Source organism: Tetrao urogallus (genome assembly GCF_951394365.1).
Source record: "Tetrao urogallus genome assembly, chromosome: 5".
In the NCBI taxonomy this organism is placed as follows: Eukaryota; Metazoa; Chordata; class Aves; order Galliformes; family Phasianidae; genus Tetrao; species Tetrao urogallus.
Genome location: NC_136818.1, coordinates 8,720,202 through 8,736,297, shown reverse-complemented (window position 1 = coordinate 8,736,297; position 16,096 = coordinate 8,720,202). Strand labels below are relative to the sequence as shown.

Below are 16,096 nucleotides of genomic sequence, written 5' to 3'. Positions count from 1 at the left end.
TGAACAGTGGAATATACTGGAAATCTAAATTCGGGCGATACCTTCAAAGCTTTGCTGTTTTAAGTCCTAATGGCGCAGCTCAGTCTCGTAACTTCACCTCAAATTGACTTCAGGGGTGTGAGCTGGGTCTGTGCACCCGTTTGTCCCATAAAATTCACTATCCCACTGCTGTAACGGAGGGGCTCTGCCTTGTGTTCTCCCTCAGACTGCGTAAGCGCCTGTCGATGTCCGAATCCTCGCACACAGAGAGTGACTCCAGCCCGCCCCTGACCGTGCGCCGGCGCTGCTCGGGGCTCCTGGACATGCCCCGCTTCGCCATCTCTGCTGAGGACGAGGGAGCCGTGCTCAAGAGGCCTCAGTCAGAGGGGATGCTGCTGTCGGCCGTGCAGTCTCCGGTGCCCATCCCAGAGCAGCCCGTGGAGCACGAGCTGCAGCTGGAGGGCGATGCTGGGCCCACCACCCCCTGCATGGCTGTCAGCAGCACCACGGCGCTGACAGGTTCGTACCCTGCGTGATGGTGTCACGCTCTGCCACAGCGCTGTGTTAGCTCACAGGTGCTAACTGCACGAAACTGGATGTAGGTGTTGGGTGAAATGCGTGTCTCGTGCTATGGCACGGTTGGCAGCCCTGCTCTGTGGCAGAGGCTTGGAACTGCATGATCTTTGAGGTCTCTTCCAACCCAAGCCATTCTATCCCAGTATAGTTTCATTGCTGTGCTTCCCTTTAATATAACATCAGTCTAATCTCTTCAAAATTACATCTTTTATTTTAGTCCTTCACTTAAAGATCTTCCCATGCTGAGACCCATATAATCAGTGCCTGCTTAAAATGATGTGGTGCATGAGTCAGAGCAGATGACTGCTGAGTTGGGACTGCAGAAATATGGGTGTTTGGCCATACTGAAAGATCCTCACTTCCTATGATTATTTATCTGAACGTTTTGAGTAGAGGCTTGATCTAACAATAGCACAAGAGGTAATGACTTTAAGTTGCCCTAGGGGAGATTCTGGTTGGATTTTAGGAACAATTTCTTCTCATAAAGAGCAGTAATGCACAGGCTGCCCAGAGAGGTGATAGGATCACTGTTCCTGAAGGTGTTAGAGACCTGTGGAGATGTGGCACTGAGGGATGTAGCGTGGTGGGATGGGTTGGGGTCGGACTGGGTGATCTTAGAGGTCTTTTCCAACCTCAGTGATTCTGTGATTCTATAATTCTGTGAAATTTGCTGGGGACGTGGGGTTTGCATGCTACTTGCTGTCTCAGCCAAATACACCTAAATTTGATCAAGTTGCAGTCTTAAAAAATGCATCTTGCATAGGTAAAGTGGTGTTAGAAATCAGTATGTGACTTCTCTGAAGCTTTGTCTTTCCTGGAGCCATATCCCAGTGCTGGGCTGAACAGAACTTTGGACAAACCAGTTGCTGGGAGAGGCTGAGAGCAAGCAGGCAAAGAGGTTGTGGATAGGTTGTAAATGGAGGGGTGACTGAGCATGGAGTCAGAGTGGCAGCAGGACTAGGCAAGGACAAGCTGAGGGGCACTGGGAGGATGTGATGCTGGGTTGTTAGGAGGTGGAGAGACCTGAAAGCAGATTTGCCTCCAGTCTGGAGTGAGGCCCAAGATTACCATTTCTCATTATCCCTCTTCTGCAATCCAGTCTGTTAAAATTACTCCGGAGTTGTCCCATTTGTCTCTACAGCTCATCCTCCCAGAAAAGACCATCACTTTCTCCATTAACTCATGTGAGAAGGTGTAGGGATGAATGAAGGAAGTAAGCCACCACGTACTTGAATGACATTCTGAAACCCGTTGTGACTCCCATAGCGAAACCATGGGATAGGAAGCTTAGCTTTCTAACTCTGGCTGTTAGATGTAGAACTGGCATTGAGTAGTCTTTGGGACTGCTGCTCCAAATTGTTATTTTCATGGTACTTTCTGCTTTACTTAGTATGCAGAGCAGTGGTGCCCACTTAAAGAGCAATGATCAATGTTTTGTTCTGTCCTCATTGTTCAAAATGTGCCCCTTAGGCTTTATTTATTGCATGCTGTTCAAAACTTGCTTTTGAAGACAGAATGATTAATTTCCCTTGTGAACTAGCAGTGATGCTCACCCCTTTAATTTCCGAGCACCTTGTAAATTCTAATTAATGTCTTTTCACAGTGCCCCTTGAAGTATCGGATGGGGAACTGAGGCACAGAGCTCATGTACACCCCCAGCATCTGCTGATGCTGCATGCCTAGGCTGATGTTCAAGATTATTTTGTGTTTTATACGTAATTATAGAAGGTTAAGTAACTCGAGACTAAATTGCAGTGGTACGCAGAAGGGGGCAAATTAAGGTTGTCTTTCCAACCACATTTTTGCTTTCCCTGGCTTTAGTACCTTCATATTCTCTTAAAGTGGCTTTTTTATGTGCAAGCTCCAATAAAACCTGGTTCTGCTATTACAGGCAGGTTTTAACTTAAGGATTGACGGTTCTTGCTGATTGTAAAAATGGAGCACTTTCCATAAACATGTTTACATCTCTGAACAATTCCATCCAAATGGCTTGCTTGCAGAACTGCAGCACGGATTTAGGATTCGTGCAGCTCCGCCGCTGAGCAACGTGATTTCATTCGCAAGCTTTTCCAGCAGAATAGAAGCCTCTAATTTTCTGTGTTCAGAATAACACCATTTCTGTAAATAAAAATTCAAGCCCTGGGGTTTCTTCTTAGGAAAATTTACTCTTGGACTACATGTAAACATGACTTTGATTTAATGTATTTTGCCTGTAGGAGAATAGACCGTTAGGAATTCCCTGTGGTTCTAATCTGTTTTAATTTAAACTGTAGCTGGGAGCACTGCAGACTTCTCTGATCCACGCGCTCGCAGCAACAGCAACGAAGGCCCAGACTTCACCACTCCTAAAGCCATCAGCGACTTGGCAGTGCGGCGCGCACGGCACAGGTTGCTCTCCGGGGAATCGGGCGAGAAACGCGCCTCCAGACCAGTCAATAAAGTGATTAAATCAGCGTCCGCCACTGCCTTGTCTCTCATGATTCCCTCAGGTAAGAAGTGCCTCGGGCTGGGCGTTGTGAGAATCTGCCCGCACACTCAACAGATCCGCAGGCGGCTCCTTCCCCTTGCGCTTTCCTGGAGCGGTGCCTTCGCTGGCAGGAGGGGAGCGATCCGACCCGTGCTGTTGGTGGCTGTTCACTGCTCACTGGGACAGCAGTGCTGCTTTGCCACAAAGTACTGTGTGTGGTCTGAGCGCAGCTTCTGCACGTGGCAGCTTTCCACGAGCTGGTCCATCAGAAGCAGCTCCTGGAGCAGCAGAAGCTGGTTCCTGTGCAGCATGAAGTGTGTCGGTGTGGAACGGCTTTTAACCCTCAGGGTGTTATTCTTTATTCTGTGGGGGGGACAGCCTGCTCGGGAACTGTGTGTCTGTGCCTTGTGCGTGCCTCAGGGGAGTTTCAGTGATTCACATAACTGAGCATTCAAGAATTTGGTGGTGTAAATAAGTCACAGTGTAAGCCGGTGTTGCTGTCCTGGCTCTGTCTCCACATAGAGCCATGCCTTGATGATTCCTAACGTCAGGCACCAACTTCTGGTGTACAGCACGTGGAGGCAGCACTCCCACAGACCACTCTGACAGCCCCCTCCCCCTATAAGGACTTTATCCCTCTTTCTGGAGGATAAGGCCTTGCTGCATTCCCAGGGCAGTATCTCCCTTAGATTAGGAGGCTGGGCTCCAGTGGGCCCGCTGTGCCAAAGCAGCAGAGCCTGCTGGCAGAGCAGTGCCTGCCCATCTTGCTGGGAGCTAGAGACAGATACAGAAATGCTTCTGGGCACCTCGTGGTGGTGCACATTTCATTCCTTATGGGCTGAGCACTGGTTGCTTTCTGATCCAGAAACTCACAAAAATCTCTTAAGATATGTGTTTAATCTCCCAGCAAAAGTCCTTCCAAAGCTGTGCTCATCTGCCAGATAAAAAATGTGCTGGGTAATTCAGCAGGTGTTTCTTAGTGAGTTTGGGATTACCCTTTACAGCTGCATTTAATAATCCTACCATTTGGGATTTTTTTTTACGGATATTGACCAGCTTCGCTCTGAAGTGAGAACTCTGTATTTGCTTTGTATTTTCGGAAGAGGATGTTGTTGTACAGCCAGGTGCTTTAGCCTGGCTAAGCCACTTAAGTGGCACATTTAGGCAGCTGAGCCACATAAGTGAGAATTCAACTCATCAGCTGTGTGGGAAATGTACTCTGACATACACCTGTGATGTTGTTTTCTAGTAGCAAAGTCCTGCAATGGCTGCTTCGTAGAGCTAAGTATTTTTGCCCCTAAGAATTTAAAACACTACCAGAAATTACCTGCACATAGTCAGGTCATATTGTCATATTCAAAACTGATTTTTCTTTTAAAATTACTGATTTTGACTGAGCGCAGCACCAATGTGTTATTTGCACCAAAATCTAGAAACGATCTGATCTCTTTGGGAAGGGGGGTAATAAATCATACCCTTGGGTTAGAGTATTCCAGCACTGCATCTAGAGTCATTAACTATGACAGGTTGTAAATCCAGGAAACAGGAAAATCAAATGCTGTGACCCAGCTGTAATTGTAGGCAAGCACACTACACATTACTAAACATGCTGTCTGGAAACTTCACTGGGTTTTGTATTTTGAAACATGAATTAGTTGAGGTCGCAGGAAAAAAAATCACCAACTCTAAGAGCGTTGGGAGAGGTGATTTCCTAGCTGTTCTCTAACAAGAATTTTCTCTCTTTTGGAGGCCTGCTTTCCTAATTTTTGCACACCTTTGTGTCATCACTGTAGATCACCACACGTGTTCCCCATTGGCTAGTCCAATGTCACCTCATTCTCTATCCTCAAACCCATCTTCGAGGGACTCCTCACCCAGCCGCGACTTTTCTCCTGCTATCGCAAACCTGAAACCACCAATCATCATCCATCGGGCTGGAAAGAAATACGGTTTCACTCTGCGTGCCATTCGCGTCTATATGGGTGACAGTGATATCTACACTGTGCATCACATGGTCTGGGTATGTCTCTGCTTTTCTAAGGAGTGCCCTTGGGTCCGGAAATGTAGTTAGCTGGGAGCGTGGGATTTAGCTTTATGAATTTCATTTTGCCACCCTGTTTTCTTTCTCCTTCCGTGGACCCAAAGTTATCATTTGTTGGGTGGGGGAAACCTTTATGACTGTAGCAGGTTTCAAGCCCGTCACAGAACCATAGCAACCTTTCTTCTTTCTTTCTTCCCTGGTTACATGTATTCACTTCCTTTCACTTGTAGCACATACTTTGAAGCATGTTTCTATGTACATACTGTCTTTCTCTTTAGTGAGGTTGTTGCATGAGGGTGAGTTACGGCTAATTTGGTCAGACTTGCGTTAGCAATTGTAGCCTGCTTTGGATCAGCTCACTCTGCTGGGATTTTCCAAGCAGTCACTTGGAATTGATTACAAGCCTTGAAGCATCACTGCTGCTATGCTGACTGCCGAGGGATTTAGCTCTTGGCGTAGCTGCATGCTATGCTAAAAGGTCTGGTTTCCATGTCTGTATTTATTTCTCCCCGTTACTGCTGGTGCTTGATCTCTGTTCCTCTTTTGTTAACGTGTATGACTTCTAGGAATGTCCTGTTCCCTGACATGGGGTGATTTGACTTTCGCAGTTAGAACAGAGAAAGGGTAAAGGTGGTTCGTCCTTTTTCCTTGTATGTCTGCTCATTAGACAATCCAGGCTTCGTGTATTTTGGTCATCGTTTAACACTCATTCTTAGCTAGCAAAATAATCTGAAGCTGTGTTTTTCCCTTGCTCCTCTTGGCTGTCCTGGGAAAATGCTGAATTTACCAAGATTCTGATACTGTTTTGCTGCTAGAGGGAGAGTTGCAGAATTCTTGAGCATGAATGTCACCTCACTGTAAAGGAGGTTTGCCTTTTTGAACTGTGATGGGGAAAGGCAATGAGCTGGATGGGTCAGTAAAGGGTGGAAAGTGGAAAAAGGCACTCTGTTTGGGATTAAATGTAATACAGGCAGCCTAAACACATGGCAGAGTCCTATTTAAAAGTCTGTCAGCCTTGGATTCCAGCATGTACGTGGTAGAATGACAACGAAATTGAAAAAGATTGAAGTCTTGCCTGGAAATCAAGAGTATCTAGTTAACATTCCTGAGTGCTGAAAAGTTTGGGAAGAGTATTGACTCTCTTGCTTTGGCAGGAGCTGGTTTCTTGACCAGGTTAACCATCCTGGCTGTCAGTCTTGGATCGGGAGAGACTGTTGGGAAGCTGGGAGGAATGGCAGAGTGGGCCGTGCCAGTCAGTGGTTCCCTTTACCCTCCATTGAAGCAGCTAATGCGAAGGATGAGCTGGGTTGGCGTTGCGTTAGATGGGCCAGCAGCTTTGTGCATTCCTCTCGAAGCAGTCATCCCCCCCTTCTCATTGCCAGCACGTGGAGGAAGGTGGTCCAGCGAACGAAGCAGGGCTGCGTGAAGGGGATCTGATAACCCACGTCAACGGGGAGCCGGTCCATGGGCTGGTGCACACTGAAGTGGTGGAGCTGATCCTGAAGGTAGGGACTCGGCGCTGTTAGATAGTGGAAAATAAAGAAGCTGTCTCGTATTTTGCACATTACCTAAAGCACTGCAGATACCTAATTGGCATTGTCTGAAATACAAGCGTGTACACCGCACCTGGCCTTTGTTTTGCAAAAACTCTCTGCTGAAGCTTGATCCCTAAATCTCCAAAATTGACTGTGCATCGCTTAAGCTGAACTCAGGTATTCTCTTTGACATTAAGAACCTGTCAAATGTGTCTGACGGCGCTGGGGACAAAGGTTAATAAGATTCAAGTGTACCTTTCCTCAGCACTTCATGAAACAAGTATCTTAAAAAAATCCCAGTTTACTTTTATTTTTTTTCTGCCTTTAGGCTGTGCTAATGTTATTAGCTCTTAATACTGCTTTCTCAAGGATTATTCCCAGTGGTATTTAAAAGCAGCTTTGTAATGGTTGGTCTTAAAATTATCCACTTAAATGACTTGCTTTTTGATACCTCCTCTGGGCTGAATCCATTTATGGAAATAAAACCCAAAGTTTTGGGCTGTTCCGAGAGACAGAATTCTTTGGGAGGAGCAATCAGGATTTTTTTATTTTTAAGGGTGAGACAAACCATGCTCTGTGCTGCAGCTTCGGCATGATGGATGCCTGCTGTGCTCACACCTGCCTTCGGTCAGAGCACAGGGAATAGGATTGGTGGCAGAATATCACTTTGTTCAACTTCCCAAGGATAACAAGTATTAAGCAGTGGGAGAGGTCAGGTGCTGTGTTCCCTCTGCTCTGGGAAGCTTTACCAGCTCCCAGCTGGGATCTGAGCTAATCATTTGTGAAAGCCTGACTAAAGAGGGCCTCTCTCAGCAGTTCCTTAATAAATGATAAGTGGAAATGCAAAGGGGAAAATGGAGTTTGACAACAATTACAAAATGGCAGGCAGTAATGAACTAACAGCCTACCTGCTTGGCCTGCAGATGTGCTTCATAAAGCTGTGTTTTCAGCTGTGTTCATGGCTTGTTTCTGACAGAGTGGAAACAAAGTGTCCATCTCCACTACGCCATTTGAGAACACATCCATCAAAGTTGGGCCAGCTCGAAAGGCCAGCTACAAATCCAAGATGGCACGTAGGAACAAGAAGAGCAAAACTAAGGATGGTCAGGAAAGGTTTGTTGTGTTGGCTCTCCTTTGGACGTAAAATCGACCAAAATTTGACAACAGAGGTAAATAAATACTTAGGGCTTGTAAACAACTTTTAATATTTTCCACAGTAAGAAGAAGAGTTCTTTGCTGAGGAAGATCACCAAACAGGCATCACTGCTTCACACCAGCCGTAGTTTATCCTCACTGAACCGCTCTCTGTCCTCTGGAGAAAGTGTGCCTGGCTCTCCAACTCACAACCTGTCGCCCCGGTCACCCACACAGAGCTACAGATCCACTCCTGAGTCTGTACATTCAGGTAAAAAAAAAAAACAAAACACAAAACTCAGGGAAGAATTTTACATTGATAAATTTTTGAAGTAAAATACCCAGCAGCAGGTAGCAAATCTGTTTCTAAAGTAAAATGACAGCTGTGGTTTCCTCAAGAATGAATGTGTTCTCATTCGCTTAGTCATTTAAAAATGAAAATCCATACACTCTTTTAAGAATGCACTTGCTGAACTATAGCATCCTTTCACTTTGATGCAAACATGTATTGTAAGCTGCAATGGTTTTGTAGCCGTTTGACACATTTTCTGTATTATTTTGGGAAAAAAGGAAATAAATTGGTGTTCATATTTTGAGCCTACTGACAGTGAAGAGATTTACATCACATGAATAGCACTGGAACATGTGGCTTATCTACTTAGAGGGTTTTTTTACAGAAAAACATTCTGATAGCATGATGTTTTTGGCTATATTCTGGTGTTGTGACAATGGTGTAAATTTTCATTCAGAAACCGTGGAATATTATCTCATAATATTACTGCACTGCTCGATAATAACATGACACTTTGTCTTGACTTCGCACATCTTACTTTCAGTAACTTCTTCGAATGATCAGATACGTATTAATCTTTTGGTCTTGTTTTGTTGTTTTTTTTTTCTCTCTTAAGTTGGTGGCAATTCTTCCCAGAGCAGCTCTCCCAGTTCCAGTGTTCCCAATTCTCCAGCCAGCTCTGGGCACATCCGACCAAGTTCACTGCACGGACTGGCACCAAAGCTCCAAAGGCAGTACAGATCTCCAAGACGTAAGTCTGCAGGAAATATCCCTCTGTCACCACTGGCCCACACTCCATCACCAACCCCACAGTCCACATCACCGCAGCGCTCCCCATCTCCTTTACCAGGACACTCGATTGGCAGCTCCAGTATTATTCAGTCTTTTCCAGTAAAACTACACTCCTCTCCACCACTGGTGAGACAGATTTCTCGCCCCAAAAGTGCTGAGCCCCCTCGATCTCCTTTGCTGAAGAGAGTGCAGTCAGCTGAGAAACTAGCTGCCTCGCTGTCCTCTTCTGAGAAGAAGCTGACGTCCTCACGGAAGCACAGCTTGGATATCTCTCACTCTGAGTTCAAGAAGGAGATGCTGCAGAGGGATCCGAGTCTACAGAGCTTACAGGAATCTGTGAATGAAACGACAGGTGGCAAACTCGGGCTAGCAGAAAAAGGGATGTTGCAGAAGCCGGGTTCCCGAAAGTTGGGTGCAATCCGACAGGACAGAGTGGAGAGAAGGGAGTCTCTGCAGAAGCAGGAGGCCATAAGAGAAGTAGATTCTTCTGAAGATGAAACAGACGATGGTTCGGAGGATAGTCAGGATGGAAGAAGATTGGACAAGCCCCCAGAGAGCGGAGACCAAGGCTCAGATTCTTACAACGGGGATAATAAGTTTTCCTCTAAATTGGAAAGCAAGGATAGTATGGAAGATGATGCCTTCCTACCTGAAGATCCAAAAGGTACAGAAGATTTGCAGAAAGGAAACAGTCAACAGACCAAGGCTGTTTCTGAGCTGCCGCAAGTTGGTGTGCACCCTTCCCCATCAGAGGTCCTCCCACGAACCTCTCCAGAAAACGTAGCTGGTTCAGAAAAGCCACTCCTAAGGCCAGAAACCGCTTCAAAGGAGCATAAATTGGTAGAAAACAAAACCTTTGAGCATTTTGGTCCAAAAGGCAAATCTTCTGAAGCAGTCAGAGATCTAGGGGGAACTACCGGTACTCAAAAACCAGTGGACTGCACGGAAAATACAAAGTGCCCACCTGTCAAACTCCCTGAGCTTGTACGGGATGAATCTGCAGGGGCCTCGTGTGGTAAATTTGACCTGAAGGACCCCTTGCTGTCAGAAATCAGTCAGAAAACCCAAGATCCCAAACCTCTGCTAGCACTTTCATCTTGTTGCACAGCAAGTGTGAGCTCTCCTTGCTCGGTAAGCCCTGCGGATCGTGGTGAGAAGGACCACAAGGGCACACTTCCATCTGCAGAACAAGACAGCACCTCATTTCGGCATCCTGCAAGTGAAACATCTGAAAGAAGTCCCAGCTCATCCCAGGCAGAGAGCGCTCCATCTGCCAGCAAAGCGAGCCGGGGCATGGCAGCAGGCACCGTGAGCTCCACACTGCTCGTCCCCTGCGCTATCGAGAAGGCACTCTCTGTGTCTCAGCTGGTGCCGTTGGCACAGAGCGTTTTGGGCCCCTTAAAGCTCAGTATGGCTGGTTCTGGAGAGATGGAAAAGAGAAAGGATTTCCCCCATTTGGGTGCCTCGTGTAAAGAAGAGAGAGATGGGAAGCAAAAAAAGCAGGAAGCTTCACAAGCAGGAGTGTGCCAGGAGGCCAAACCAGCCAGCGCCGACGGTTTGACCACGAGGAGTGCATCCTGCACAGAGTCACTGAGCTCAGCTAAACCTTGGGAGGCAGCCTGTCCCGTGGTGGCCAAAAAAGAGGCAGTTTCCTGCAGCACTAAAGCATCGGAAGCACTGGCAGGTAGCAGCAAAGTGGCCCCAGCAAAGGAGCTGCCGCTTGCTCTGGGACAGGCAGCTCTGAGAGCCTCTCCTGTGCCAGATGGCAGCAGCAGGCCCTGCAGAGAAGGGACTGTCACGCCGGCGAGGGGCAGAGAGGTTGGAAGTCAGCTAAAAACACAAGACTTTCCCCTGTCACATGATGGTGCTGTAAAGAAAACATAGCAGCATCCCCGGTACACATGGACTGGAGCGTTCTGCATTCGAAATAGAGACTGCATGTTTGAATTTTGTAATATACACTAATATAAAATAGAACTTGTGTACATCTATTTTTGGGAGGGTTTTTTTCATACTGTTTTTTGTGTTTTTTCATCCTTGCTATTCTATTTTTGTACACAGTAATGCTTGCTGTTTGAGGTCTCTTTAGAACAGGGTATCGTTAAAGCAGGGCTAAAGAAACAGTTTGCTGGTTTTCCCCTCCTGCCCTTTCGTTTTGCCTTGTTGTGCTCTTCCTTCCGATTCTGCCTTGGAGTCCCCAAAATTCTGAACCCAAAAAAGGCAGTTTACTTCAAAAATCTCCTCCTTTTCAGTTTTCCCATTCAAATTCCATTGACGTTCCCAGGTACTGAATTTTTTTCTTCAGATTTACAGTCTGGTTTTCTTCAACAAGGAGAAGAAAATACAATCTGTCCATGAGTTACTCTGGAGCAAGAAATCCTCTCCAGAGCAAGAGCTCTGTCACTGTGTGCATACATTCATCCTTAAAGGATATGGAGGCAATGGATGGAGGAGCTGGACGGAGAGTTAGCTCTATCTTCTCTTTAAACCAAATGAAAGTGTTTTATTCTTTTTTTTTATTTCCCCCCGATGGAATTATCAGAGAGAAATCTGTAAGCTGCTTTGGAAGGGAGATGTTTTTATTTATCCTTTGCAGGACACATGGCAACTTCTCCTTGTTTTTAACATTTTAATGACGTTTCATCTTTTTTTGTTTTCTGCCTTCAATTTGTACCTTGCCCTGCCTCGGAAGAGGGACCCCAGGACAGGGCTGCCTCACTGGCTGATTTTAAAGTAGGGAAATTTGTAGACCAGTATGTTTTGGGCAAAGGTATCACGATGATAAATGAGCTTTCAAGACTTTTCCTTCTCTTGATGAGTCTCCATAGGTTGGGATTTAAGGTGTGCCTTGCCATTTCTGAACTGGGGCATAGGAAATTTGCAGAGTTTTTCAAATCTGCCCATTTTAGAAAGAAAGAAACTACAAAGGAGGTCTGACTCCTTGAGTTCTGTGGACGAGCTGCAAGCAGACTTCAAGACACATGTTCTGATTTCAGCTTTGATAGCTGGATCATTTCCACTCGGTTCCATTAAATATCACTCTTGGCCCTTAGGTTTAGGCGTTGCTTTGCTTTAAGCGTGACTGACTCTGGATAACAGTGCTCTTTGCTGAGGATTAGATCCATAATTATACACCAGTAATGTGGATGTCGACACCTCCAGCACTGTGAGCCATTTCCTCATCCAATTCAAGGTTGCTGTCACTGAACACTCCCGTCATTTGTCCCAGATTGTGCTCAGCTTTTACCCCAGTCGTGTCTGAGTGTATCTGCAGATCTAGCACCCTGCTCACTGGCTTTCTCTGTTAGAAGTTGAATGACTGCAACAGTATTTCAAGCTGAAGCCAGCACCTCGCGGTCTGACTTCATCGTGCACTGCCTTCTTCTTTGTCTTGGCCTTTTCTGAGCTTGAAGTTTTGATTCACTTTCCCTAAATGTAAATATGTTTTTATATGGGAATGTATTTTCTCCATCTCTTTCAACTTGATTTCAGCCCAATCCACAAAACTCTGAAATCTCGCCCTGCTTCTTTCTGCATAACCGTATTTTTCCCATCATATATGAAATTTTGGCTGCTTGGATTTCATTTCTGGACCAACTTTTGGTTTGGTTTGAGTTTTGTTGTTTTTTTTTTTAAACATTTTAAATGAGTGTTTACTCTGTGTGTCTGTGTGAACATGTATGGTGTTGTTAATACACTAGCCAAAGCCTCAGAGCTCCCACGTAACACGTGAATAAATCTTGCTGTTGACAGTATTGAGAGCAGGGCCTGTTCTATCTGTTGGCTCTTTTTGCTGGAGGTGGTGGGCTGCTCGTGTGCTCTTGGTCACCGATTACAAGGGAAAGGCAAACTATTGCAACCAGGGAGCTTTGTGACTCGGGTCGTTCTGAGCACCCAGCCCAGGCCCTGAGCTGGCGTAGCTCAAATGGGCAAAAAAGCAGATGAAAAATGCATCTGCTGGGCTGTGTCAGCCTGAGCAGCTCTGAAGTGGCCGTGGCAGGCCCTGGCTATGCTTGCTGCTGTCTTTATTCCACAGCTGCAGTGCCTGATGGCACAGTTACCCTTTCTTAGGCATCTGAAAAGGAGTGGACCGCTTTGGTGTCACAGCTTTTGCTGCTTTAGTCCAAACCAGCCGAAGAGGAGGTGAGGGGTGCGTGTAGCCGCCTTGTTTGAGGCTGTGGTACGGAGTGATCGATGCGATGGAAAAGCCACAGCCATCCTGGTGACAGCCGGGTCCCTGCTCCCTGCCCACCCTGCAGCTCCCCTCGGTGCAGCATTGGTCCGGTTTACATCGAGGCACCTTAGCACAAAAGTTTGGGCAAAAAAGATACTTCCTCTGAAACTGTGATGGAAAAGTATGTGGAGACAGCAAGATTTATTCCTTGCTACTTGCTTGAATACCTTCTCAGACTGCAAAATTCCCATGCTGCAGAGGGAAGGAGAGGCGCAGTGCCCTGAGATGCGCAGCAGCAGGGGGTTGGCTGTGAGGGAGGCGGCAGTGTGAGCGCTGTGTGAGCGCTGTGTGAGCGCTGTGTGCTGTCCGAGCCCTGCGGGCAGCCACGAGACCCGACGTTTCCTGGTTAATTTTCCCATTTGTTTGGTGGGTTTGGGCGTTTCCTGCCTTGCTGACTGTGGGGTTGCAGCACAGGAGCTGCTCCCCATCGGCACGTCAGTGTTACTCTTCCCTTTGTCTCTGACTGTTGCAAGCTAAGAGGAATGGATGGTATTTATTGTAAATATTAGACGTTAGCATTGTCACGGCCACTCCTGGGTCTGAATGTTGGAGGCCTTTGGCTGCTCGTATCGCTGCGGGACAGAGTGGGATGACCGTGGTTTGGCTGCCACACTTTTGCATTAAGGTGTGATTTGAAGTATTTTATCCTTTTGTTCCGTAGAGGGGAAGATAAAGCCTTTCTCTGGTTTTCTCTTGCTGGCCTTGAAGGATAATGCTGTACTTCTGGTGGGAGGTTGGACAGCAGTGTGCGTTGTGTCGGTACCATATCAGGTGGCCGTGGGAGCACCCCAGGTGGGCCCCGCCACGCCGCCTCGTTCAGCACTTAGATAAGAGGAAGTGTGGAATCTCTGTGTTCTTAGAAACTTGAACAATTGCCACATAATAGCGGTGCAATAATTTTTATCCATGTTGTACCTGCATGTCGATGTTCAAATCCTCCTCCAAAATAAATTTTTTTTTTTTTACATAAATTCAAAGCTGCGTTGCTCTCTTTATTTCCTCCCCTTGCAGAGCTGTGTGTGCCGTGGCACAGGCCTTACGTTGAGTCGGGCCATGTTGGGCTGAGTTGGCTTGACCCGATGGAGCCAAATGCTGTCGGTGAGGGCTGTGACAGCTGGCTGCCCCCAGAGCCACCTCTGCAGTGGTGAGAGTGGATGGGGACGGGGCTCAGGCACGTCCTCACGTTCCCGGCCCTGGAAACCCCCAGAGCTGCCCACAGCTGCCCCCACCTTCATCCCGTGCCGGCGGGCTTTGGATTTGAAACACTGATTAGGGCTGACCTCATATTCCAGAGCTTACTTCGCAGTCGCTAATGAAGGATTAAGAATGTTAAGCTAATTAGCAATCAGCCAACGAGGGCTCAGTCGGTTCTCAGCTTGGTGCGCTGTCAATGAAGCGGTCACCTGGTGGTGGGCACGAACCGCTCCCAGGGGCCTGGTGACACTGCTGGGGTGACAGAGCTCGCTGCTGCCACATGGAGCCGGGACTGTAAAGGAAATAGGAATGTGGTATTTTCCACCTGAATTTCTCTGGGATCAGCTCCACCCCAGTGCCCGTATTGCCCTGAGGCTGCGGTTGATGGGAAGCTGTGAGCTGGGGCTGCCCTTGGGATTTGGGGCTCGTTGCCATCTCGCGCTTTGCTTTGTGCTGCTGTGCTGTGCTCGCAGCCTGGGCAGCCACGAAGGGCTGTTCTGAGCTGGCAAAGGGATAAAACTGTGTGAAAGGTAGAGATAATGGGCTCAGATCCACCCTGCTGCCATCAGCCCTGGTGACAGCCCCGTTGTCACATCTCTCTGCTCATTAATCCCTGAGCTGCGTCTGTCAGCAGCTGCCCTGAGCCTCCTCCTGCTGAGCTCAGCCGTGGGACATCCCCGCTGCTGGTGGGGGTTTGGAGTCTGCTTTGGGGTCTGATTGCTCCTAGGGATGTCAGCAGGACCAGGCCCTGAACCACAGCCCTGCCTCCGCTCTCACTGTGAGGTAGGTGTGGATATGATGGGTGCTGGCATCCATCCTTACTCTTCTATCAGCCTAGTGTAGGGATGAGCCACTCACTCCTCCTAGGGGAACATCACCTGGTGAGGAGCACCCCGTGCTCCAGAAGCACCAACCTTCTCCTTTGGGGAGAAGCCCCTGGATGCTTTCTGGGCCCTGCGCATTTTTTCAGCAGCTGCAAGAGGGTCCCATCCAAAGCCAACATCCGCCGGGCCAGGAGGAGGACGAGGAGGAGGAGGAGGAGGAGGAGGAGGAGGAGGTTGATCCTCAGCTGCCGGCTCACTCCAGACGCTGACTCTCTTTCTCCACGTCCCCTCCCATTCCCACTGGCAGCGGTGAGGCCGTGCTTCCTGCCGGAAAATATTCGGGATGTGGGCAGAGGGCTTCGCCCTGCGGGGGTGGGGGGTCCCATATGCACCCCATTGTATGGGTATGGGTGGGTTTGGGGTGATGGCAGTCGGAGCCTTTGGGGCGAAGGCGCTGCGCAGCCCCATGGGCTTTGAGTGCCCACAGCCCCCGTGGGGGATCTGGCTCTGATCCCAGCTGTGAGAAATTCCTCTTAGAAATTACAAGCGTGAAGGAAAATTACGCCTTGAAGGAGGAAGAAAAAAAAAAATAAGTGTGACACAGCGGGAGAAGAAAACAGCCCCAGCCCCACGATCAAAGCCCCGCGCAGCTGGAAGCGCTCCGGCAGGAATATTCCCGGCTGTGTTTGCCCAGTGGCAGTGAAAGGCCGCTTTGTTCTCGGCCTCGCCTTCGCCCCCATGGGATCAGGTCTCTGGGGCCGACATCGCCGCCGGGTGCCGCAGGTGCGGGGTGCTGCTCTTGCTCTCGGTGATGCTTCGGTCCCCGCAGCCAATCCCAAAGGATGTGTGTCCCAGTGCCCTGCTGTCCCTGTTCGCCTCCTCTTCCTCACCTCGATTTTCCTGTCTTCTCCTCATCTCTTCCCAAACTTCAGGCCAAAGTTATGTGCTTTTTTAGGTGTTTTTTTGTTTTGTTTTGTTTTTTTTTTTGTTTTTTTAAGAGCTATTTTTGTTGCCTTGTTTCACAAGGT

The 16,096-nt window shown here is 47.9% G+C and overlaps 1 protein-coding gene across 1 annotated transcript in view; it reads left to right on the top strand.

Moving 5' to 3' along the window:
- MAST2 (microtubule associated serine/threonine kinase 2) overlaps window positions 1–10,700 on the top strand; it is a gene marked incomplete at both ends in the record, with an annotated part of 161,343 nt that extends 150,643 nt beyond the window's left edge. The window contains 7 exons of the mRNA XM_079535767.1: window positions 206–498; window positions 2,829–3,044; window positions 4,816–5,042; window positions 6,446–6,568; window positions 7,575–7,711; window positions 7,816–8,003; window positions 8,641–10,700. Of these exons, the coding sequence (XP_079391893.1) occupies window positions 206–498; window positions 2,829–3,044; window positions 4,816–5,042; window positions 6,446–6,568; window positions 7,575–7,711; window positions 7,816–8,003; window positions 8,641–10,700 (3,244 nt within the window). The remainder of the gene's footprint in view (window positions 1–205; window positions 499–2,828; window positions 3,045–4,815; window positions 5,043–6,445; window positions 6,569–7,574; window positions 7,712–7,815; window positions 8,004–8,640) is intronic.
- Between the last annotated feature and the right edge of the window lie 5,396 nt (window positions 10,701–16,096).